The sequence below is a fragment of the Haemorhous mexicanus genome, chromosome 3 (assembly GCF_027477595.1).
Source record: "Haemorhous mexicanus isolate bHaeMex1 chromosome 3, bHaeMex1.pri, whole genome shotgun sequence".
NCBI lineage: Eukaryota > Metazoa > Chordata > Aves > Passeriformes > Fringillidae > Haemorhous > Haemorhous mexicanus.
This window is the reverse complement of record NC_082343.1, coordinates 38,723,180-38,745,443: the sequence shown is the minus strand read 5'-3', so window position 1 is coordinate 38,745,443 and position 22,264 is coordinate 38,723,180. Positions and strand designations below refer to the sequence as shown.

Genomic DNA, 22,264 nt, shown 5'->3' with positions numbered 1-22,264 from the left:
AGTGCTGTAACATCGGCCCCAAAAGATGCTTTGCAGGATGACTCGTCCCTCCACAACTAGTGCAGACAAGAGGTAGAGGCTGTACCAGATACCTGGAGTGAGGAGGCTAAAGAAATTCACTTCGGCTTAAATCAGCAGATGTGGCACCAGCACACAGGACAGTATGGTACCTCCGTCCTGCAGTTGTCCCTCTTCTCCATTCCTCACCAAGCTGCATAATTAACTACTGGCATCAGTTCCCCAGCATGGCATTGCTACTCTCATTATCTTGGGCTGGGAGGTGTTAATGAGCCTCTTCCTCTTTGAAGATGAGCCATGGGCTTTGTTGTTGCCCTGGCCTGACCTGTCTTATTCCTTGTTGTGGTATGGGGGTAAGCCAGAGTGCGGAGGACAAGGCACGCGTTCACCCACTCCTGTTCACCCACTCCCGTGCTGCACCTTCTTCACTGCCCAGCTTCATTTCCAGTTCTCGTGGCAGAGGCGGGGCCTAGGGACCAGCCCGTTGGGAAAGAGGGAGCCCAGGGCCACCTGTGTGCCCTGTCCAAATGGGAAAGCACCAGCCACTGGCTTTAGGAAGCCAGCAGACAGCTTCTGGTTGTTTCCATGGGACACATATAGATCTTGGTTGTTTTTGTTCAGTGCAGCGTCCAGGCCCTTGGGAAGTGTTACGGAAGCTGCCAACGCCCGCTCTCATCCACGGAATTCTGTTTGCTTGCGGTCCTTGCCAGCTCCATAGTGACCCCACAGTGTCAACCTCGATTACCTTCCTGAGCCTTCCCAACACTGAGCTCTGTCCTGAGAGCCCTGCCTGCCCAGCCCAACACTACTTGGGGCTGCAGGACTGCCAGCTCTCAGAGTCTCATCTCCATGCTAACTTGTACTCAGCTGCCAACAAACTGGGACCCAAAGCACTGTGCAAAATGAGCTACAGGCATTTGCAGCTGGGCAGGAGTCAGGGTTTGACTTGCCACACAGCTATCTTTGATGAAGAAGTGCCGTAAAGAGTAATTGCTTCTTAGGTTAAGAGTGTGTAAGATGTGGGATGGGCAAAGAAGTGTGCAGAGTAGGGGCAGAGCTTGTATGGGTGGTCTGGAGGGACTCTGTTCCCCAGCTGAGGCTGCAGCATCATCTGGGGCTCCAGCCCATCTTCCACTCCAGATTCTGTGGACCTAACTGGGCGGTGGGAGGAGGCTGTACATGGGCTCTGGGGTCACCGTGTGGGAGAGGAGCCGTGATGCTGCATGAGCTCAAAGCTCTGTGTGTGTGGCTGTCATGCACTAACTGTGACACAGATTGGTGAGCCTGGCATTCTGGGCGCAGTGCTCAAGGCTCTCTTTCAGCCTCTTGGTTAAGCCGTGGGAGAGCACAGTCAGGCTTCATCTCCAGCAGACTGACTTTCCTTGGGCCAAAAGGGAGCAGAGGCCTATTGCCTGCTTTGTGGCTCGTGCAGAAGCTGTCAGCAGGAAGTCAGGCAGATTTCCGCGGAGCCTTCTTGTTTTTTCCCATCACACGACTGCCAGTGAGACTTGCTTTAGTTCATTTCCTTTAGGACTAGTCTGATAGGAAGGCACCTCGCTGTGAAATTTCCAGATGGAAATTCCTGGAGTGAGCAGACCAGGAAGCTGCAGAGGGAGGAGGCAGGTAGGGGCTGGAGGTGAAGAGCAGGGCTTGGAGGGACGTGACTGGGTGGGCACCAGCAGTGGGACTGGAGGGTTGTGCCAGCCTGCTCTGGCCTGTTACTGAGGCTCAGTCACGGCAGCAGGACTGTGTCATCAGCTGTGCTGTGCCAAGGGCAAGCCATCCACCTGAATGTGTATCTGTGTCCCTAGACTGACACTGAAGTGGCTCCAGCCTCCTGCAAAGCTGCTGGGGAGAAGGGTGTCCTGCCTGGGTTGCCCTGCTTGACGTCTCCTCTGCTGCCCAAGCTGGGGCTCCAAACATGGTCCTCATCCCTGCCTGGTTCATTTTGCCCAGCACCTCCAGCCACAGACACAGTTTACACCTGTGGCTGAGGGCCTGTTCACCTGGCTCAAGCCCATGAAGGCTTTGGAGTTTCGAAAGAGTTTTTGTGCATGGTAAACCCTCATGAGAGAAACTCCCGTTTTAATCTTGGGGATAACTCCTGGAGAACAGCAAGGGAGGAAGGAGGGACTGGTGACAGATCTGGCTTCTCTGTCCTGCCCAAGGCTCAGGGTTGAAGTAGATGCTAGCCTTATCTGCCTTGCCTGCTCTGCCAGTGACAGGCAGTGTAATTTCCTGGCCTCAGGACCAAGTTGGAGGCAATTGCATTTTTTCTCCTCCCTTAGTGGTGTACCCTTATTTCCCTGATGGTATTTGCTCTGGACTGGAGTTGACTTCAGCCCCCACAAGGAGCCCACTGCTGCAGGATGCACACAGTGCGTGGCGCTTTCATCCCATCAGGGTTTGCAGGTGTTGGGTTGTGTCTGAGGATGGCACACTGGGTGTGTCTTCATGGCATCCCGGCAAGAGCAGGAGTGTTATCCATTAACCACAGGAGGACACAGACCAACGGCAACACAGCCAAGCTATTATGGAGTGATCCACCCTACCCTGCAGCTTCTTCTTCCCATTTTCACACCCTCTCCTCGTGGCAACACAAGGCTGGCGTGTCTGTGTGGTGAACCACGTCAGGACACCGATCTGCTAGCATGTTTCTGAATAGGGCTGGAGGCAGCAGCTGTGGGGTGCCCACGTGATGTGGGTCAGAATCTATGCCTTGCAGGGGGATGAGGAAGGTGCTGAAGAGCAGTGCACTCCCCCTGCCTGGGCTCTGCAGCTGGGCTTGCTCCAAAAGTGGAGCCTTTGACCAGAAACAAAACCCGGCATCAGTAAATAGCCTGGCAATTGATACTCAACACCCAAGTCTGCAGTGCCTCCCTTCCTTCCCTGTGACTGTGAAGGGGATGCGGTGTGTCAGAAGGGACTGCTTCAGCAAGGCTCGGGCCCTGGGCTCCCTATCACCTGGCATCACTGTGGAGGTACATCAGCATCCACCCAGGCAAGCCCTGACAAGACACCTTGCCAGATGGCCAGCTCACCTCAGTGGAGGCTGCTGGAACCTTGGATCTCCCAGTGGGGTGTCTAGAGCTGCCTTCATCTCCTCTGCTCCCCATATTAATCTGGGGAGGCTCAGAAGCTTCTGGAGCCTGCCACCCAATGCCAGTGGCTGAAAAGTGACATTTCCACAAGAGCAGAGCACTCAGTGGCTCCCATCCAGAGTTTTTCATGCTTCCCTGAGACATCCTGAGGATGCTCAGGGTGCCAGACAGGCTGTGATACCATGGCTGTGGCACACTGGGCGGTGGCTGTTTGCACTGACGTAGCAGCACTGGCTGGGATTTGGAGGGGATGTGACTTGCTCTTTCCCAGCTTGTGGCTGGGCTTATTATTGTTGGTTGTGTGTGAGATTCTGTTTTGCTGGCATTTGGGCAGACACAGCGGTCCCCACCTCCTGTTTGCTCTCTCCGCCTGATCCTGCTTGCATAAAGATTTTCCTGTTTGCCGCTGTTTAGCCAAGGCCAGTGCCAAGGGTGGGAGGTTTGGGCTCTGCTGACTTATTTGCTCCGAAGGAGGTGTCTGCCTCAAGTCTTGCTTTGGCTCCTCATGTGAGACCTCAGTCCTGCCAGGCTGTTTGGGGAAGCTGTTATTCAGGGAAGAGGGTGCCAGAGATGGTGCTTCTGCCCTGGGTGTTTGCTCCAACTCCTTTGCTCGCACCACATCGCTGACAGCACGCTGCCTCCTTGGCTTTCCATTCCTCGCTCCACAGATCGTGTGTTGCACTCAAAGCTCTTCTCTGTGTCTGCCACAGAGCAGGGATATGAAAACCCCGCTCTCAGCAGGGGTTTTCCCATCTTCCGTCTTCTTTCCTGCTGGAAAACGTGCAGGTGTGTGTGGCTCCTCGAGTCCCTTCAGCTCCTGGGACTTGTGGGGATGGTCTTACCCCACTCTTTGGAAATGGCTGCAGCTTTGAAAGTGAGTGGTTTTGGCACAAGCAGACCCGCACAGGGCATCCATCCCTTCTCCTTCCTTTTGTTTCTGGGGATTGTGGGGTGCCCCTTGGCTGGCACAAAGTGGGTGTTTGAGGTGAGGGCATGATAGACTCCCTGTCTCTTGGAGTAGAGCCAGTGAGAAATAGCTGCATTTAGCATCTGAAGCCAGTTCAGGATTTGTAAGATGCTGTGGCTGTCCGGGCAGTGAGCAGAGTCTTGGCAGGACAGGTGGCTGACAGACAGACTGCACAGGACCCTGACAAGTCCCAAAACCTGCTTCTGTGCTCACCATCCCCTTTCTCCATAGGACTGAGACATTTAATGCTAAAAGCAGCGGTCAGCCAGGGCCCCTGTTCTGAGCTGGCCTGCAAGCAAAAGGCCCCTTTGGTCTGTGGGGACCCAAAATAGCCCATGTATTTCTGTCCTGGCCACTGGGACATGCAGAGGACAGAGCCAGCCTCGACTTACCACAGGTCAGTGGTGTTTGGCTCCTGCATGTCTGTCCCATCCTCTGCCAGGGGGGCTGCTGCTCAGTGGGGAGGAATTTCCTCTCTGAATTTTGGAAGCTGGGGAGGTGGTAACACCAAGGGAAGATTGTGTTGTTCTGGCTCTGGTTTCATTTCTCTGTCCACCACTAAATTGGAAACAGCTGTGCAGCCCAGACCAGCCTCCAAAGAACTGCTGAGGGGGAGCAAAGTGATCTCTGCTCCTGGGCCAGCACCCCAAACAGGACTTGCAGCCTTCTGCGGTGCCTTCCAGGTACAACTTTGCCTGGCCTTGGAGATGCTCTCCCGCCTTCTTGGGGGCAGCAGCTCAGCAGCTCCCACTGGGTTTGGGCAGCTCTTGCCTGCTGAGGGTCCTGCCAGTTCTGCACCTTTGAATCTGGCTCCATAGAGGAAAGAGCCAGAGCTGGAAGGACAGCCTCTCTCTTGGGAGGTGGAGGTGCCATGGGGTGCAGGAGGTGGCCAAGTGGGCAGGGGGTTGGTGCAGGCAGGTGCTCTCACTGCTGGTTGGCTGCTGGCTTTTCCTGCTCTTCTAGAAACATCCCTGTTTTGGGGACAAGAGAGTGAGGGCTCAGATTCTCCTTGGGGAAAGGAGTTCCTGTAAAGTACAGGGTGGCATTTGGGGTGGGAGAGTGGTTGAGCTCCAAGCCCCTTCTGCCTTGCCCCTCACAGCAGGGCTGTTTTGAGGACCTCTCAAACAGAATGTAAGCTGTCCCCATTCTTCTCCTCCAGACCCTCACTGCAGGTTTCTCCAAGCTCAGCTCCCTTATGCTGTTCCTGGCCTGACTCCTTCCTGGGTCAGCCAGCTCTGAGCTCGGTCCTGTAGCCAGCAACATGAAGCAATGAAGGGGGAAATCATCTCTACTCTACATCCCAGCACCCTAGGGGTGCCAGTGGCAGGTGGCCTCCTGCAGTCCTGCTCTTCCCCTCTGGTATTGCTCCCCAGGCAGTGACCTTGGGGTGGCCATGTGTTGTTGGGAGACATGGCTCTACTGAGCCCAGGAGATGGCAGGCTGTGGAAAAATTCATCTTACCCCTCTTTCATTCCTCAGCTGCGGGATTCTATCCACTGGGTTTCCTCCCACACATTCAGTGAGTCCTTATCTTCAGACTTGTCTGGCTAAGAGCTGTTTTGCTCTCAACCTGTTTTGCTGTGGGCTCCTCTTTCTGGATCTCACCTTTGCTCTCCTCAGCTGCAGACAGGAGGGGAAAGTGGGACATGGTCCTGTAGGCTCAGCCCATCCCTCTGACCTGCTTTAGCTGCTGCCCAAGGTGTGGCCAACCAAGATACCATGGTGTAGACAAAGACAGGGATTCCTCCTGAGCAAGCATGAATGCAGGGAGGGGAAAAGCTGCTAATGCAAAAGAGGTGCATCTGACAGCCACATCCCAAGGGGTCTTACCTGAGTGCTGTCCCAACCCACCAGGGAGCGTCCCTCCTCCCACCTGACTGTGTGGAAATAAGGACGTGCCTGTGGGCAGGCAAGAGCCATAACTGTGCCTTGTGTTGTGCACAAGGTTGGGATTGCCTTTGTCCTCTGTGCATGGCTGTCCTGGCGTGTGGTGGCCTGTGCCACTACTGCATCAAGACCCAGGCTCCTCCATGCAAGGAGGACCCTCTCCAGCTCAGGGCTGCCTCTGGCTGCTCCTCATGCTCCCAGATGAATTTTACATTAATGATATCTGGTTGTTCTCCCCAGGTATCCTGTAAGGTTTTTTCCATTTGGAAGTGGAAACGTGGTTTCCTGCCATTGTGCTTCTTCCTGCTGCAGCCCCCAGATCGATTAGAGGGAAGTACTCCTTCCCCCAGCACTTCCCTTCCCTGTGGCCCCCAAGCAGCACCTCCATTGGCCAGCCTGGCATCCCTGGGGACTTGGACCAGCCCTGCAGACATGGGCTGTGGGGGTCTGCCGGCTGCAGAGGATTGCTGGATGAGGATAAAGGTCTGGGGCAAGACATCCCTAGGCTCTCCCCAAACCCGTGGTGGTCCCTCAAGAAGCCAAGGTCAGGTGTCGTGAGCTTGGTGAGCTGTGCATGCCCATGGGTCACTCTGTGCCCCTTCCCACCTCCTTGAAGCTCCTGGAGGTGCTGAAAGCTGTCTGGAAGCACCGTCCAGGTGATGGAGATGGTTTCTGCCTGGGCTTGGAGGCTTCTGCAGCTGCACTGAGTGAAGCCCTGAGCAAATCCCTCCCTCAGCCCTTGAGATAAAGGGTCTTTATTCTAAATTTCCACAAATGGAGACTGAACCTGGCCCTGGAAAAACATGTCTCCTTCCACAGCCTCCCAAGAAGCAGGTTGGGGTTGTGGCTTGGAGGGGATGGTCCTTTCCCTGGGGAGAGCAGCCTAAGCAGGTGCCATCAGAGAAACCAGCTTCTTGGAAGAATCCTGTCTGCAAACAGTCTCCTGAGATCAGCTTATCTCTCCTCTGCTGACGCCTGCTCATAAATGACGTTTCCCCCTGCTCCTGCCCTTCCCCAGGCACTTGTATCTCCTCCCGCATCCCCAAACTGCTGGCCCTGGAGCAGGCAACAGCTCCAGTATTTGTGGGGCTTTTCCTACCTCTCCCAAGGCTGCGTTGTCCCTGCATCGTCCTGTGGCTTGAAGTGACAAGGAGCAAGGGCCTGGGACCACCCTGCCCTTCTGGTAAGCTTGTTGCGGTGTCATTGCAATGTCCCTCTGCAGCATTTGGTGGGCAGGAACACCCATCTCTGCTCCTGGGGGGGTTTCTCTGGCCAGGGACCAGATCGCACCTGGGCTTGGGCACTTGCCATGTGCTGAGGAGAGAGCTGTGTGGGTTCATCCTGGGGCTGCCATCGATGGGGTTTGAGCAGTATTAGTCAGGGCTGAGAACCCACTCAGCTGCCCTGCTGAAGAGGTGGATATTCAGGACTTCCTGGGACTCAGTAATAGTCTGATAGGGATAGTCAGACAGCTGGGATAGTCCTAGCTGTGCCACCTGGGGTAGTTTTAAGGCTGGCTCTTCCCTGTCACTGTCCTCTGCCCTCTACCTGGTAGGAAGCCCTTCAGGGAGAGTGCTGGAGTCTCTGGGGAATTTGCTGCCCAGCCGGATCACTTTACCTGCCTGGGGCGAGGGCCCCCAGGGAGCCTCTCAGGGCTCCTTGAACTCTCCAGATAAGGAACTTCAGCCTGGTTGGTCTACGCAGTTCAAAACACACGGGCTGAATGCTCCCCCTGCACCACACGGCATCTGAGATAACAACAAGCGCTGGGAGCAGGGTCAGGATCCACAGCTGCTGCTTTGTGAGGAGTTTGCAGTGGCTACTGGTGCAGCAAGCCCAAAGGCAGAGGGGGTTTATAGGTGCTTCTTCTTTTGTCCATGGAGGAGTGAAGGGAGTGAGGTAAAATGGGTCAGAAAGGTTGCCCAGGGACCCTCATTCTGTGGGGGGAGGGTGCTGCACAGAGCACCTTGTAAGAGGTTTTCTTCTGCTGTCCGAGCCCTGGCAAAGCAGAGGACTTTGTCTGCAGACAGCAAATCAAGGGAGAAAGCAGAAATACCTGCTCCCTCCTACTCCCCTGCTAAGCTGTCTGCTCAGGACCCAGCCATGGAGTAGAGCTGGAAGAGCAGATGGCATCACAAGACTTTACTGAGAGGCAGAGAGGACAAGAAGAATAGAAGTGCTGTGAGCTTGCTGATGGGAACAGCCAAAAAGCACTCCAGAACTAGGACACCTGCTGCAGGATATTGGGTGGATGAGTGATCAGAGGAAGAGATGCCATAGCAGAAAAGACAGATAAAGCTTTTACCTCACTGTTAGCTCTGCACCTTCCTTTGGGGAGCTCCTCAGAGCAGAGGAAAGGTAAGGTTAGAAAGCAATGGTAAACAGCAACAAGTGTCTTGGTTCAGGCAATGTTCCCCAGAAGGAAAGGGAGGGTGAAGTGCCTGCTTGTGACTGTGGCCCCTAGTCATTCATTTGCAACTGCTCCAGCCCCCAAGAACTGGGAGGAGGGAAAGATATGATGTTATTTTCTAAGAAGGGATGAAGGAACTTCAGGGAAAAGCCAACTGCTGAATCTGCTGCATGTCCTGGGTGTCTGTGCAGGGAAAGGGCCTGTGGGAGGTGAGGAGGCTCCTGTGGAGGGGCACCTAGGACTGGAGCAGCACTTCTTAGGAAGTCTCGACTCAGAGTGCCCACACTGCTTCCTCCAAAAAATTCCGGCTTTCAGCCGAGTTCTTAAGGGAACTTGCTGGTCAAGAGGGAGAGTCCTTACTCAGCTCCATAATTAGTATGAAAACAGGAAGGACAGTGTAGGAGTCAGCAGTCAGTTTTTCCAGAGAAAAGAGATCTTTGCATTGGTCAGATGTTTTTTCAACACATTCATGAGTGACCTGGAAAAGAGAATGAGCAATGAGATGACAGGGCTTTGCTGAGGTGATTGGATTACTCAGGTTCATGGGGAAAAGTGCCAGCTTGGAGGAGCAGGCAACTGAAATTCAGTTTAGATACATATCAAGTGATAGACAAGGGGGGAACGGAAGAAGCCCCAAATCCACAAACAAGATTATACAGTGAGCTAGCCATGAGCCGGCTACTCACAGCAAGGCCTGGGGCTATTTCAGATAGCTCAGTGTGCATGAAAGCACATGCTGAATCATCTTTCCCGGTTACAAAGCAGAACCAAAGCAGGAAAGCTTTGTGCCACTCTTCAAATTGGTGTCTCACCCCCACACAGTCCCTGTGTGCCCCCTGCACCAGCATCTCTGTAAGGATCGAGAGGAGCCAGGGAAGATTTGGAGAAAAGCAACAAGGAAGACTGAAGGCATGGAGCCATGCCTGAATGACTAAGTGAGCTAGAATTTCTGTTTGAGAAATGTGCTGTTGGGTGGATACAATCCAGGTCTGTAAAGCAGCCACTCCAATGTTCATCCACCCTTTGATGTTGAAGGCAAGGGAGTCCTGGTGAGGCCCTGCGTGTGGGGAGAGCTGCTGCCCCCTCTCAGGAGCTCCTGAGTTGAAGAGGGAAGCAGGATTTCACAGAAGTGAAACCCACTATGGCTACAAAACATATGAACATTATGTCCCTTCCAGCTCAAAGGCTGGCGAAACAGTTGGACAATTAGTTACCACTCATGCCACATTTACTCTTTCCTAGCATCTGCTTTTGCACTCTGATGGAGACCAGCCTTTGAGCTGGACCAGCCTCTGCTTTGACTCAAGGCACCTGCCTACCCTTGTTTTGGGAGGGCTTGTTTTTGTCTCAGCCCCACAGCGGTGGTGCGCAACTGTGCACACTCATCTGTCTTGGGCAATACAAGCGTGTGTCCTGAAGGTGGAGGTGGAGTTGCCTGAAGCCCAGCACAAGGTAGGAGGATCCACAAGCAGCATGGTCAGAGTTCAGGCACGCATATGAAATCTCATGAAACGGGCCGTCTTGTAAGTGTTTCCTATCTTCAGCTGAGTCATGGCCACCAAGGTTTCATGTGACCTGCATACCTGTGCTGGGCTTGTTCCCAGATAAACCTTGAGGGGCCCCTGGATCAGCCTTCCTGGCAGGAGAACTCTGGTGTCTCCCAGTGGGCAAGCAAACATAGGGGATGGGGCAAAAGGCTGGTGCTGCAACTGGTCCTGTCCCATCTTGGCCATGCTTGGAGGAAGTACTGACATTATCCCAGCAAAATGATCCCCTGACAAGTGGTGTCAGGAGGACATGAGGTGCTTGCCGGTGAATCTGCTGGCAACCCCTTGGCTATGGACTTCCAGGACACTTCGACACTTGGTGTGGTGTAAACGGCTTTTCTTTAAAAATTTGGCATTTCTGGGTATAATTCCATGGTGCCATAACATGCCTATGTGGCACCAGGGAATTTCTCGACTGGGAAACTAAGCATGCACTGTGCTCATCCTTGGTGAAGGCAGCAGGAAAAGGTGATGTGGGGAAAGGGAGAGGTAGGGAAGTGTCCAACGCCAGGTGACAAATGGCTGCCTGCAGGTGTGGCTGTCCTGCAGTGCGGGTTTTTCTGCAGAGCTTAGGCAGTTTTGGTGACAGCTGGCCCTGCCATCAGCTACCAGGGCTTGGCTGGCAATGGGTCTGCACATGGCCACCAAGGATGTCACTCAGCATCTGTCACAGTCTTTGTGTGTCATCAATGGGCAATTAAAATTGTGCCATCTCTTGTTTGTACCTGTTCAAATGTTCTAGCTTATGGTTTGTTAAGCCCACTCTTTATGATCTTGCTTCTGCTTACACATCAGTTCCATGGGGTTAAGACAGAGTGCTTTATGCCCAGGAAGAAAAGGGATGTCCTTATGCCAAGGCCCCACATTGCTCCTCCTTTTCTGTGTCCCTCAGGATGTGCAGCCACCAAGCTGGTGGCTGGGCTAAACACCAGCAGACTTCTGCGGGGGGCGGTTGGAGCTGTGCTGTGCCAGCTGGAAGAGTGGCATCCGTTCCACATCCCATCGGGTAGGGCAGCCCTCCCCAAGTGGGAGCAGGGCTGCCACCTGTTGCTGGTGTTGGTTCATGTAACCTCTTCTGTTTGTTGTAGGGTTCTTTGTAACAGCCAGCAGCTGGAGTGTTGCCTTGCTGCCCTTGGCAGGCACTGTCTCTTTGTGGAAAAAATTAGGAGGCATTTAGCGAAGTGAGACAGAAAACAAACAGAGCAGGGCAGGAGACTGCAGGCCTGCCAAGGAGGCTGGGCTCCTGACACAGGGATGTGGGCGCTCTCCAGACGGAAGCAGGAGGTGGTGGGAAAGCAGCATGGTGGAGAGCCCTGCCCCAGCACCCCCAGAGTCCTACTCCCGACCCCCCCTGCCTCCTCCCCAACACCCCCGGCTCCTCTCATCTCCTCCTCAGCACCCTTGCATTCCTCCCTTCCCTGGATGGTTGGGCAGCAGGACTTGGGCTGTGTGCCAGCTCTGGTACCCGATACCTCTTCTCCTCCTCCGCGGGTGCTGCTAGACCCACGGGGCTCCAGCCCCCGTGACTTTAGCCAGGGCCCGCCGCTCACCCCCGAGGGCGGGGGGTGTGGAAGCAGGGGACGCACTGCCTTCAAATACTCCGAACACAGGGCTCACCCTGGCTCTGTCGCCTCTCCCAGGTATGTCTATGGGGTCCGTCCCTGCCTCTGTTTCTAGGGACAGCAGTGGGACCTGGTGGGGGCTGGAAGGGGGATCAGCAGCTTGACTGGCAAGGGAAGCATGTTGGGGCTTGCTGGGGACCCACGGGGGAAGCTGAGGTTCTCTTGCCTATTTTGGGTTGAGGTCTGTTTGCTTGGAGACAAGCAGTGGCCCCGGTGGGGTTTCTGTGTGCGAGGGGATTGCAGATCCCTCTGCTAATCCCGAGTGAGGCACTGGCAAGCTGCCAGGAGGGGATTTTGGGATGTTTTCTCTGGAAGCCCGGATGGCTCACAAGGGCAAGGCAGGAGCTGTAATGCCCTCGAGCTGTCCGTGTGGGAAGGCAGGGGCGCGGTGCTGCAGATGGCTCCGACATCAACGGGGTGGCACCTGCCGGGTTGGCACAGCCCTCGATCCTTTGCAGGCATACTGTTGTCCTGCTCTATCTTTCCCAAGTGGCCCGAGGGGATTCCAAAATCCCTCTCCACATCCCACCGGCATTGTTTCGGCTCCATGGTAGCTCAGGCTCCCCAGCCGGCAGGGTCCTACTGGAGGAAGAGGCGAGCTCTGCCCAGAAGCCCAAGGGCACCTGCGCCAAGGACGGGCTGCGCTGCCTTCAGTGCGTGCCGGCGTTGGCAGGGACTACAGATCCCAGCATGCTGCTGCCTGCCTCTTCCTCCCCCTCCTCCTCCGCCCTACCTGGCAGGGCGCGGGCAGGGATGCTGCAGGCGGCGTTGGAGCAGGCATCCGCGGGGCATGTCCCGGGGGGGCCGGGGACACGGCGCCGGCAGCCCCGCTGCAGGTGAAGCCCTGGGAGAAGTGCCGAAGCACCCCATGCTACACCGCCCCGACTGGAAAAGGACAAGGCAGGCCTGCGGTTCCTCCTGGCGGCTAATCCCACTCTGCCCCGGGAAGAAGGGGTGACCGGGGAGGAGAGTCCCTTCTCGGGGCTCTGGGGGCCACGTCTCTGGGGCTCTCAGAGATATGCTTAAGCGGTGCAGCGCCTGGGCAGGTGGTGATGGGAAAAAAGGAGCGGTGGGTGGCCGGGAGGGGACAGCGGTGCCGGGGACGCCCTTGGCTTTTCAAGGTGACCCAGGAAAGCGCTGTGAGAGCCTCAGGGAAGTGGAATTGAAAACGGGAGATTTGCTGGTTCTGGCCAGAGAGGCTACTGAATTAAATGTGTCTTTTGTGCCACCGAGCCCCGGGCGTTGGAGGGAGCTGGGGCAGGCAGGGTGGGCAGACACAGCCCGCTGCGCACATGCTTCGCTCACAGCCCCGGGATTGGGGACAGAGAGCTGCAGGCTCACAAATCCCTTAAGAACCTGCTGCAAGCAGCTGGGCAGCCAGCATGAGCAGCCTGGGTATCTCGGGAAAGCAGTTTCCTTTTGGACGAAAGGCTTGCTGTGCCCAGCCAGCAGAATGAGGCTGTGTGCCACTACCCCTTGGCTTAAGGACTCTGAGCTGCAGGTTTCCAAAGCTTCTACGCTGTCCTCTCGTCATTTTCTGGGTTGGTGTTTGGCTCCCAGTACTGTCGAGTTGGGGTTAAAACCAGTGCTGCCCCTGCCTGGCATATGTCTCTCACTTTCCCATAAAATCTTCTGTTTGTTTTCCAGACGGAGAGCAGCCATAAGACTTGCTGGGACCTGTGCTAACTCTTGCCACACAAGATGACAGCAAGAGACGGGCCCCAAGACAGGTAAGGATTTGTTCTGATGTAGCTCTGGGGGCACATCCAGGATACCAGGAGGTGAGGGAGGACAGGGAGACCCAGCATCTGGGAGACCCCCTCTCCTGCATGCTAACTGGGCTACCAAGCTGTCCCTTCTTTCTCAGCTTTTCCTCAGTAAATGGGCTGTAAACTGTAAACAGTCCCCTGTAAACAAACCTGGGGAGCCTAACTCCCTCCCAGAGTTTGTGATGGATGCTGTGATAGGTACCACATGCTGAGGAGCAGCCAGCCTCTCCCTACGTTTGTAGCCTCCCGGGGAGGGCCTCCCACAGCCCCTCTGCAGGGCCACATATCTGGCAGCCCAGGCTAGCAAGGGCTGTGGGGCAGGGCACTAAATATTGTCTGGTGCCTCCCACTGCAGGGTTAGGGACAGTCAGAAGCAATACCCAGCTTCCACTTCAAACCCCACTCTGTACCCTTCATAGGTACAAGGCTGTCTGGCTGATCTTCTTCATCCTTGGCCTGGGAACGCTGCTGCCATGGAATTTCTTCATGACCGCCAGAGAGGTGAGGGCTTCCCTCACCCCTGCTGTTGTCCATGACAGTAATTGTCCCCTGCCATGTCTAAGAACCATGGTGTAGATGTGGCAGCATGGCACAGCGTGTGTGACCTTGTTGTGACAAGTGGTACTGAGGCAGCAGGAGGGATGGGCATGGGTCTGAACAGAGAATAAGGGTGGCCTTGGAAGGCCTCACAGAATCTCAGCCCCAGCAGGCTCCTTCCTTTGCAGTATTTCATCAGTCGCCTTCGGGACCCGGAGGAGACAAGCCATGTTGGGAACCAGACTGGTGAGGCCACCTTCACACCCTCCTACCTGCAGTCCGTATTTGACAACTTCATGACTCTCTGCGCCATGGTGCCCCTCCTTATCTTCACCTGCCTCAACTCCTTCATCCACCAGCGGTGAGCCTTGCTCCATCCTTGCCGCTGCCAGCCCCTATAGGGCCACCCTGCCCTGGCCTGTTCTCCTGTCCCAACACTGAGCCAAGCTACAGCCTGTTTGGTCAAGTCAAAGACAAAACACGGGTCTCCTGTTTTAGACTTTGGCTGGGATTCCTACAGTTAGAGCTTGGTCCCAGCCCCAGATTTTTAGGGCATTGGGTTTTCCTGACTAAGACCTTCTTTTGTAGGATTCCCCAGCAGATCCGCATCTCAGGCAGCCTGGTGGCCATTGGGCTGGTGTTTCTAGTCACCGCTATTATGGTGAAAGTCCCCATGGAGCCTCTTCCCTTCTTTGTCTTTACCATGATCAGCATTGTTTTCATCAACTGTGAGTGAAGCACTGGGGGAGGGAGAGGGACACAGCCCCATGGCTGATCCCTCTGGGAGAAAAGCATGAACCTCACTGTGGGAGAGCCAAGGGGGAGGGGGACTTGCCTTGCCTCACAGGGCAGGGGCCTTGGCTCCCTGCAGAGGTGCAGTCCGTCCTTGCCTTTGGTTTCTCATATCTGCTCGTCTTTTCCCCTTTGCAGCCTTCGGCGCCATTCTCCAGAGCAGCCTGTTTGGGCTGGCAGGGCTCCTGCCTGTCAGCTACACGGCCCCCATCATGAGTGGGCAGGGTTTGGCAGGCACCTTCGCTGCTTTGGCAATGATCTTCAGTATTGCCAGTGAGTAATCCCTGCCTTGCAGGTGACAGGGCCTTCCCAGACCACTGCTGTCACGGCACCTGCCGAGGTCATGCTGTGTGGAAGATGGCAGCAGGGGTTTTCTCCTCTCAGCTATCATCATCTTCCTTTCCTCTCCCTTCCTATGCTCTCAGTTGGTGCCCAGCAACCCGAGAGCTTCATCGGTTACTTCACCACGGCCTGTGTGACAATCGTGCTGGCAATCGTCTCCTACATAGTTCTGCCTCACATGGTGAGACTGCTGTCCTGGTAGGGAAGGGCTTGGGGACATCGGACCTTTGCACATCCCAGCACAAGAACCGTGGCCCACTAGCAGCCTCCACTTCTTGTGTCAGGGCAGGTTCTCCTGTTCTCCCTGAGCACTCTGGGATAATTCCCACCACAGATACCCTGGTATACTTGGGGTATCTAAGTCCCTGGGTAAGCAGGAAAGGATCAATATCAGACATAATTGGAAGGAATACTTTGCCCATATTGCCCATATCTGCTGTTGTCACACAGCACCTGGCGGCCTTCTTTCTGCACGCATGAATGAGTCCCCCCTGCTGTCTCTCTGCAGGACTTCTTCCGATACTACTCCATGAAGGACAAGACAGAGTACCGCGTGTACAATGCAGAGCTGGAGACCAAGAGAGACCTGATTAAGAAAGGTGAGGGGCTGAGAGAAGGAAAAGGGAAAGAGCTTAAAGAAAGAATGAGATAGGAGGACTGAATTAGATCTCGGCTTTATGGGGTCTGCTGTGCCCTACTTGTGTCTCTCCCTGCAGACGAGAATGGGATGGAGCAGAATAACTCAAAGATCATCCCTATCCACAACCCTGATGAGCAGCCCTCTGTCATTGCTATTTTTAAGAAGGTCTGTGAGTTTCCAGCAAGCCTTGTCCTGCCCTTCCTTGTGGGATGGGCACAGGTGTAGGAGAGCATGGGGAGAGGAGACCAGCCCTGCACTGGTCTCTTGCCCTGTGTTTGGTACCAGCATTTTTCTTTCATCTGCCTAGCTCTGGGTCTTGGCTCTGTGTGTCTGCTTCGTCTTCACTGTCACCATCGGCGTCTTTCCTGCCATCACAGCTAACGTGTCCACTGTCCTCGGAGAGGGAAACAAATGGGGTAAGTGTGCCAGGGATGGGGGTGAGCTAGGGAAAAACTGAGAACAAGGTAAGTGGGAGAAAAGAAGGTGGGGTTTGAAGGTATGTGTGGTGGGATAACTCTGTCTGGATGCCAGGTGCACACCAAAGCCACTCCAGCTGGACAGGGCAGATAAAATACGACAATAGGCTTTTGGGTTGAGATAAGGACAGTGAAAGATCACTCATCAATTACTGTCACAGGCAAAACAGACTCAACTTGGGGAAAATTAATTTAACTTATTTACCAGTCAAATCACAGTAGTATAATGAGAAATAAAATCTAAATCTTGAAACACCTTCCACTCACCCCTCCCTTCTTCCCAGGCTTAAGTTTATTTACAATTTCTTTATCTCCTCCCTCTGCAGTAGTGCAGGAGGATGGGGAATGAGGGTTGCAGTCAGTTCTTCACACATTTCCTCTGCCACTGCTTCCTTCTCAGGGGAAGAACACCTCCCACTCTTCCCCTCCTCCAGCATGGGGACCCTCTCATGGGAGGCAGTCTTCCTTGAAGTCCAATGTGAGTGCTTCCCATGAGCTGCAGTTTTTTATGAACTGCTTCAGCCTGGGTCCCTTCCATGGGACACAGTCTTTCAGGAACATACTGTTCCAGCACGGGTCCCTTGCAGAGTCATAAGTCCTGCCGGCAAACCTGCTTCAGAGTAGGGTGGTCTTCACAGGCAGCAGGTGGATATTGACTCACTATGGACCTCCTTGGGTTGCAGGAGGGCAGTCTGCCTCACCACGGTCTTCACCGCAGGCTGTAGGGGAATTTTGGTCTGACATCTGGAGCGCCTTCTCCCCCTCCTTTTCCACTGGTTTTGGTGTCTGTGGAGCTGTTTCTGTCACATATTCTCACTTCTCTCTCTGGGTGCAATTGCACATGTTGAGATTTTTTTTTTTCCCCTTTTTAATATGTCATCTCATAGGCCCTACGACTGTCACTGATGGCCTTTGCCAGTGGTGGGTCCATCTTGGAGCCATCTGACATTGGCTCTGTCAGACCTAGGGGTGCTTCTAGCAGTGTCTCTCAGAAGCTGCCTCTGTAGCCCACCCTGTTACCAAAACCTTGTCACACAAACCCAATACAGAATGCAGGAAGGGAAGAGGGAACCACTGCGCATGATGATTTGGATGTGGACACCAGCCTGGTTGGGAGACCATTCCAGGCCTTAGTGGGAAACTGGTAGGACCTAGATCTGAAAGACAGTCAGTCTCTGTGCAGTGGGTATGAAGGACTGGGGCACACTTGGATTCTCACTGACCATTCCCTTCTTCAGGTCTCTACTTCATTCCTGTCTCCTGCTTCCTGCTCTTCAATGTCTTTGACTGGACAGGACGGAGTCTCACTGCCCTCTTCACATGGGTAAGTGCTAGCAGGGAGCAAATGCCAGGCAGTGTCTATCCCTAGGTCCTTCAGCCATAGCTCTCACTGGGGCTGCCATCCATGCCTTGGAGCAGGAAGGAGGTGCAGAGATAACTCCTCCTTTAAGTTCTAAGCGCAGATTTATGGGTCAGAGCCGAGAACCACAGTGTTGTTCCGTCCTCCCACCTCTCTTTCAATATGGCTTGGATGAAGCTGCCTCCTCCATTTCAGCCTCTCTGTAAACAAACCTTCACTCCAGCTATGCAAACAACAAGACAGGATGGCGACAGGGAAAGAGGGTGAAAGACAGGGCAGCCCAAAATAAAACCTCTGGCCTTGGCACAGGACACAGCTGCTTCAAAGACCCTTGTCCTGAGAGCAGGGAGGGCCATGCCATGTGGGTCACAGAACTGTCCCCTGCCACATCCCCTTGCTCTCATCTCCTCAGGATGGGCAAGGAAAGGGGCTTTCCTGCCTGGGTCTCTTCCTGCCCCTTCACCCACCCTCCATGCGCTGTTTCCCCCTGTATTGTTCAGGATGTTTGTTTGGAGAAGCTCCTCAGGACTGTGTGCCCCATGGGGTCTGCCTAGGCCTGCCTTCCTTGCGGCCTGGAGCTGCTTCTCCGCTGGCCATCACTGCTTGTTGCCTTCGGTCTTGGCCATGAGCCGCCTTGCCTGGTGTCCAGGCCACAGCCTCCATGGTGGAATGACCCAGCAGGAGATGTTTCCAAAACAAGGCTGTGTGGAAAGTCTGACTGCATGTGGTTTGGGCCACATTTCCCTGGTTGGGGCCCTGCTCACTCTTTTTCTCCTCAAGCAGGAGAGGCAGCTGCTGTGTCCAGTTTGCCCCATAGACACGGCAGCTGGCCTAACCTCAGTTTCCTCCTATGTTCATGGAGTTTCCTGTGGCCACACCAGCCCAGCAGCTCCCAAGGCAGCTGTCGGTCTCTCCTCACCTCAGACCAGTGAACCCTGGCACCTCACTGAGGGGACTGAGACCCCTGTCACAGTCTAGGGGCTGCCTTAGTCCCAGCTGCAGGGACAACACGGGGGATGGTATCTCCTTCTTTGTCCCAGCCTTAGTTGCTCAGGAACTCTGGTAGGATCTAAGGAGACTGTAACTCGGTCCATGTGTTTCCCAGCACATTCCAAAACAGCCCTAGCATAATCCCTTTCTCAGATTGCTGGATCTTGCCCTGCTTGCTGGGGGATGGTGTAGGACACTAAGAGCTGGCTAAAACTGTTTGCAGGTGCTGAGGTGCCAGAGGGGCTTTACCTCAGCCACCCTTGTTCTGCACGCTGGCTCACTGCATGAGCGTGCATAAAGCTCTCTTGCCTGCCTGACTGTTGCCAGCAGGGGCTTAACCGTTGCCCACAAGCCCAGCTCAGTATTTTGGCTCTAGTGCTGCTTCAAGTCACTTGCAACAGGTCTTTCAGACCTAGAACCTACTTATGACTGTGGGTGGTGATGCTGAGATTTGTTGCAGCCAGGAAAGTCTCTCAGCAGCTTTGCCATCTCTGTGGCTCCTCCATAGCCCTGGCACAGTAGGGACAGCCCTGCCAGCATGCCATGGGATGGGGAATGTCCAGTTCTCAGCTGCTCAGCAATCTGTGTTTTTCTCCCAGCCCGGGATGGACAGCTGCCTCCTGCCAGTGATGGTGGTCCTCCGTGTCATCTTTGTCCCTCTTTTCATGCTGTGCAACGTGCAACCCCGTTACTACCTGCCTGTTGTGTTCTCTCATGATGCCTGGTACATCATCTTCATGATCTTCTTCTCCATCTCCAATGGCTACCTGGCCAGCCTTTGCATGTGCTTCGGGCCAAAGTGAGTGTGAGCTGGGGACAAGGGAAGGGTTGGTTATGCCCCCAGATGCCAGTCCTGGAATGACTAGTCTGCCCAGCTGGAGTCTAGCTCTGCCCAGCTCTGGCATCTGGAGAAGAGGCCACAGAAGGGAATTGTCGCTACCCTTAGTGTCCCATCTCCCAGGCTTGTGCCTCCATATCCTAGGGATGAGGAAGCTATCTGGGCTCTCCATTTTCCCTACCTGCCACACAGGGGAAGGGGCTGGATGCAGCGGGGATGCAGAGGGGAGCAAAGCATGGCACAGCACCCACAGCAGGGTGAGCAGCCTTGCCCAGCACAGGCAGGACAAGAGGCCCCACAGGGGTCAGAGAGGGATGTCCCTGGTGCCAGTAGCTTCAGGGTGGCCTGCCTGATGCACTTTATGAGCCAACAGTGTGGAGACTTGGAGTTCTTGTGGCTCTGGGAACCAGGGGGGATTTCTTCTTGCCATTCCTCCGCTGCAGACAAGCCTCCCAGCTCCACTGAACAGCAGGGCACTGGACACTCATCCTGAGGGTGGATCTGACACCTGTTTCTCCCCTAGGAAAGTGCTTGTGCACGAAGCAGAGACAGCTGGAGCTATCATGGCGTTTTTCCTGTCGCTGGGTTTGGCCTTAGGAGCTGCTGTCTCCTTTCTGGTCCGACTTCTCATCTAGCAGAGGCACACAGAGGGTGCAGGGACACCAAGAGATGGCTCCGCATCCTCCACTGAGGGCCTGGACACCTCAGCACTGTGGGGAAATAACAGCTTACACCTGTCCCTGCCAAGTCACACTGCCACAGCAGACATTACACCCAGGGATGGTTCCACTCCTGCAGGGTTGGCCTGGTTCCTGCCATGCTCGGCTGTGTGATGCCTTCAGGCCTACGTGCCTTCTCCTTCCCCATGCTGTGTGTGTTGTAAGACCCCCGGGATCTCCAAGAAGTCCAGCTGCCTCCCATGTTGCATAACTTCCCTGGCTCAAGGCCAAAAGCCATTTTCAGCCTCTTTGTCTCTGAGAGAGTGAAAGGCTGGTAACTAGTGTTACTCCTTCTCTTGCCCTTGTCTCCAAAGCACCTAGGAGATTCTCTCCTCTCCTCCTAGGGGGCCTGGAAATATCCCACACCCCTCGTCCTGCTGGTAGACTTGTGAATGGGGAGGAGAGCCCCAGCCAGCCTCACCATCCCTGCTCTCTGCTATACGCACATCCCCCCAACCTGTGTGTCCTAAAAGTGTAGACATCTGTGTCCCAGCCACAGAAAGAGCCAACACCGTGGCTTGGCTGAGGGAGGAGGAGGTCTCCACACCCCACATTCTCCCCCTCTCCCCTTATTTTTCGGTGATTCTGACATTGTTTTTTTTTTCAGCCTCCTGGTTGTGTGACAGGAGGTTCTACTGTGGGTTACAAGAGGAAAAGCAGCAACTCCCTTCCCAACAGAGCTGCCTTCCCTACCCATGTGTGCTACAAGGGAAGGCCTCACCTCTCCCTTGGCTTTCCTGTCCCTTGTTGTGTAAATGTGTCTATACAGTTGCCATTTTCTATAAAAAGAACAAAATACTCCTTTGGGTATGTGTTTTTGTCTCTGTCGCCACAGGGGAGAGGGGCTGTGGAGGGTTAAGGGTTGAAGTGAGAAGGCTCTGGCATTTCCTTACCATCCTGTAGTCCCCTGCCACCAGCATCAGAAATGGTGGGAATGGTGCGTGCATGCCCTGCACAGCCAGGCCCAGCTATGAGGACACAGCCAGTGTGGGAAGGGGATCATAGAAACATAAAATCAGAATGGGTCAGGTTGCAAGGGACTTGAGGATCATCCAGTTCCAAACCCCCTGCCATGGGCTGTGACAACTTCTACTCCACCAGGTTACTTGCAGCCCCATCCAGCCCAGCTCTGAAGACTTTGAGAGGTGGGGCATCCATGGCTTCTCTGGGCAACCTGTTCCAGTGCCTCACCACCCTCAGAGTAATAAATTTCTTGCCGAACATCTAAACCTTCCCTCTGTTTGAAACCATTCCCCTTTGTCCTGTAACCACATACTCTTTGTCCCTGTCCCTCTTTATTGTAGGTTTCCTTTAGGTTCTGGAAGACCACAATTAGGTCACACCAAAGCTTTCCCCACGCTGAACAATCCAAATTCTCTCAGACATCCCTTGAGGAGAAGTGCTCCATCCCTCTGATCATGTTGCTGTTCCTCCTACGGACTATTTCCAACAGGTCCCTGTTCTTACTGTGCAGGGGACCCCAGAGCTGGATGCAGCACTGCAGGTGGGCTCTAACCAGGGCAGAGAAGAGGGACAGAAAACTCCCTTGCCCTGCTGGCCGTGCTGCTTTGGACGCAGCCTAGGACACCACTGTCTTTCTGAGCTGTGAGTGCACATGCTGAACTCATGGCCAGCCTCTCATCCACCAGCACCCCAGGGATGCTGCCCTCGAGGTACTCCAAGGGACCACTGACACTTCTGATAACGAGCAGATGCACCTTCATATTTTGAAGTGCAGCGATCTGCAGCACTGCATCTGGGAGCTTTCCTTGAGCCTGGGAACAGCCAGAGTGCCACCTCCTGCTCCTGGGGTGAACTACACCAGCCTGCCAGTGGGAATCGCCTTCCCTCTGTCCCACATCATTCACAGCCATCACCGCTTTGCACCACCAGGCAACAAAACCCATGTCAGAGCTCGGGTCCCCTCATCCCACTTCCAGCTTCCTTTGCTGGTCAGGGCTTTTGTACCCATGGCTTCAACACAGAATCACAGAATGGGTGAGGTTGGAAGGTGAGGTGGATCATCTGGTCCACCATCTCTGCTTAAGCAGGGTCATCCTAAGGCACAGGCACAGGATTGTGTTCAGTTCTTGGGCATCTCCAGTGATGGAGTCTCCACGATCTCTGTGGGCAATCTGTTCCAGTGCTGGGTCACCCACACAGTAAAGTTTTTCCTCATTTTCAGGAAGAATGTCCTGGGCATCAGTTTGTGGTTTCTGCCTCTTGTCCTATTGCTTGGCAGCACTGAG

General features: G+C 54.6%; 1 protein-coding gene across 8 annotated transcripts in view; it reads left to right on the top strand.

Moving 5' to 3' along the window:
* SLC29A1 (solute carrier family 29 member 1 (Augustine blood group)) overlaps positions 1–20,816 on the top strand; it is a 33,671-nt gene extending 12,855 nt beyond the window's left edge. For 4 of the 8 annotated variants that reach the window (XM_059841405.1, XM_059841403.1, XM_059841406.1 and 1 more), the window contains 12 exons: positions 13,200–13,282; positions 13,741–13,822; positions 14,047–14,219; positions 14,447–14,586; positions 14,789–14,923; positions 15,076–15,173; positions 15,501–15,591; positions 15,709–15,797; positions 15,940–16,048; positions 17,347–17,432; positions 19,058–19,257; positions 19,820–20,816. In XM_059841405.1, coding sequence (XP_059697388.1) covers positions 13,254–13,282; positions 13,741–13,822; positions 14,047–14,219; positions 14,447–14,586; positions 14,789–14,923; positions 15,076–15,173; positions 15,501–15,591; positions 15,709–15,797; positions 15,940–16,048; positions 17,347–17,432; positions 19,058–19,257; positions 19,820–19,931 — 1,344 coding nt within the window. In that variant the 5' untranslated portion in view covers positions 13,200–13,253 and the 3' untranslated portion in view covers positions 19,932–20,816. Of the gene's footprint in view, positions 1–11,202; positions 11,571–12,323; positions 12,453–13,199; positions 13,283–13,740; positions 13,823–14,046; positions 14,220–14,446; positions 14,587–14,788; positions 14,924–15,075; positions 15,174–15,500; positions 15,592–15,708; positions 15,798–15,939; positions 16,049–17,346; positions 17,433–19,057; positions 19,258–19,819 lie in introns of those variants that run through there. The other 4 variants (XM_059841402.1, XM_059841407.1, XM_059841409.1 and 1 more) reach the window with 4 other exon arrangements.
* The last annotated feature ends 1,448 nt before the right edge of the window (positions 20,817–22,264 follow it).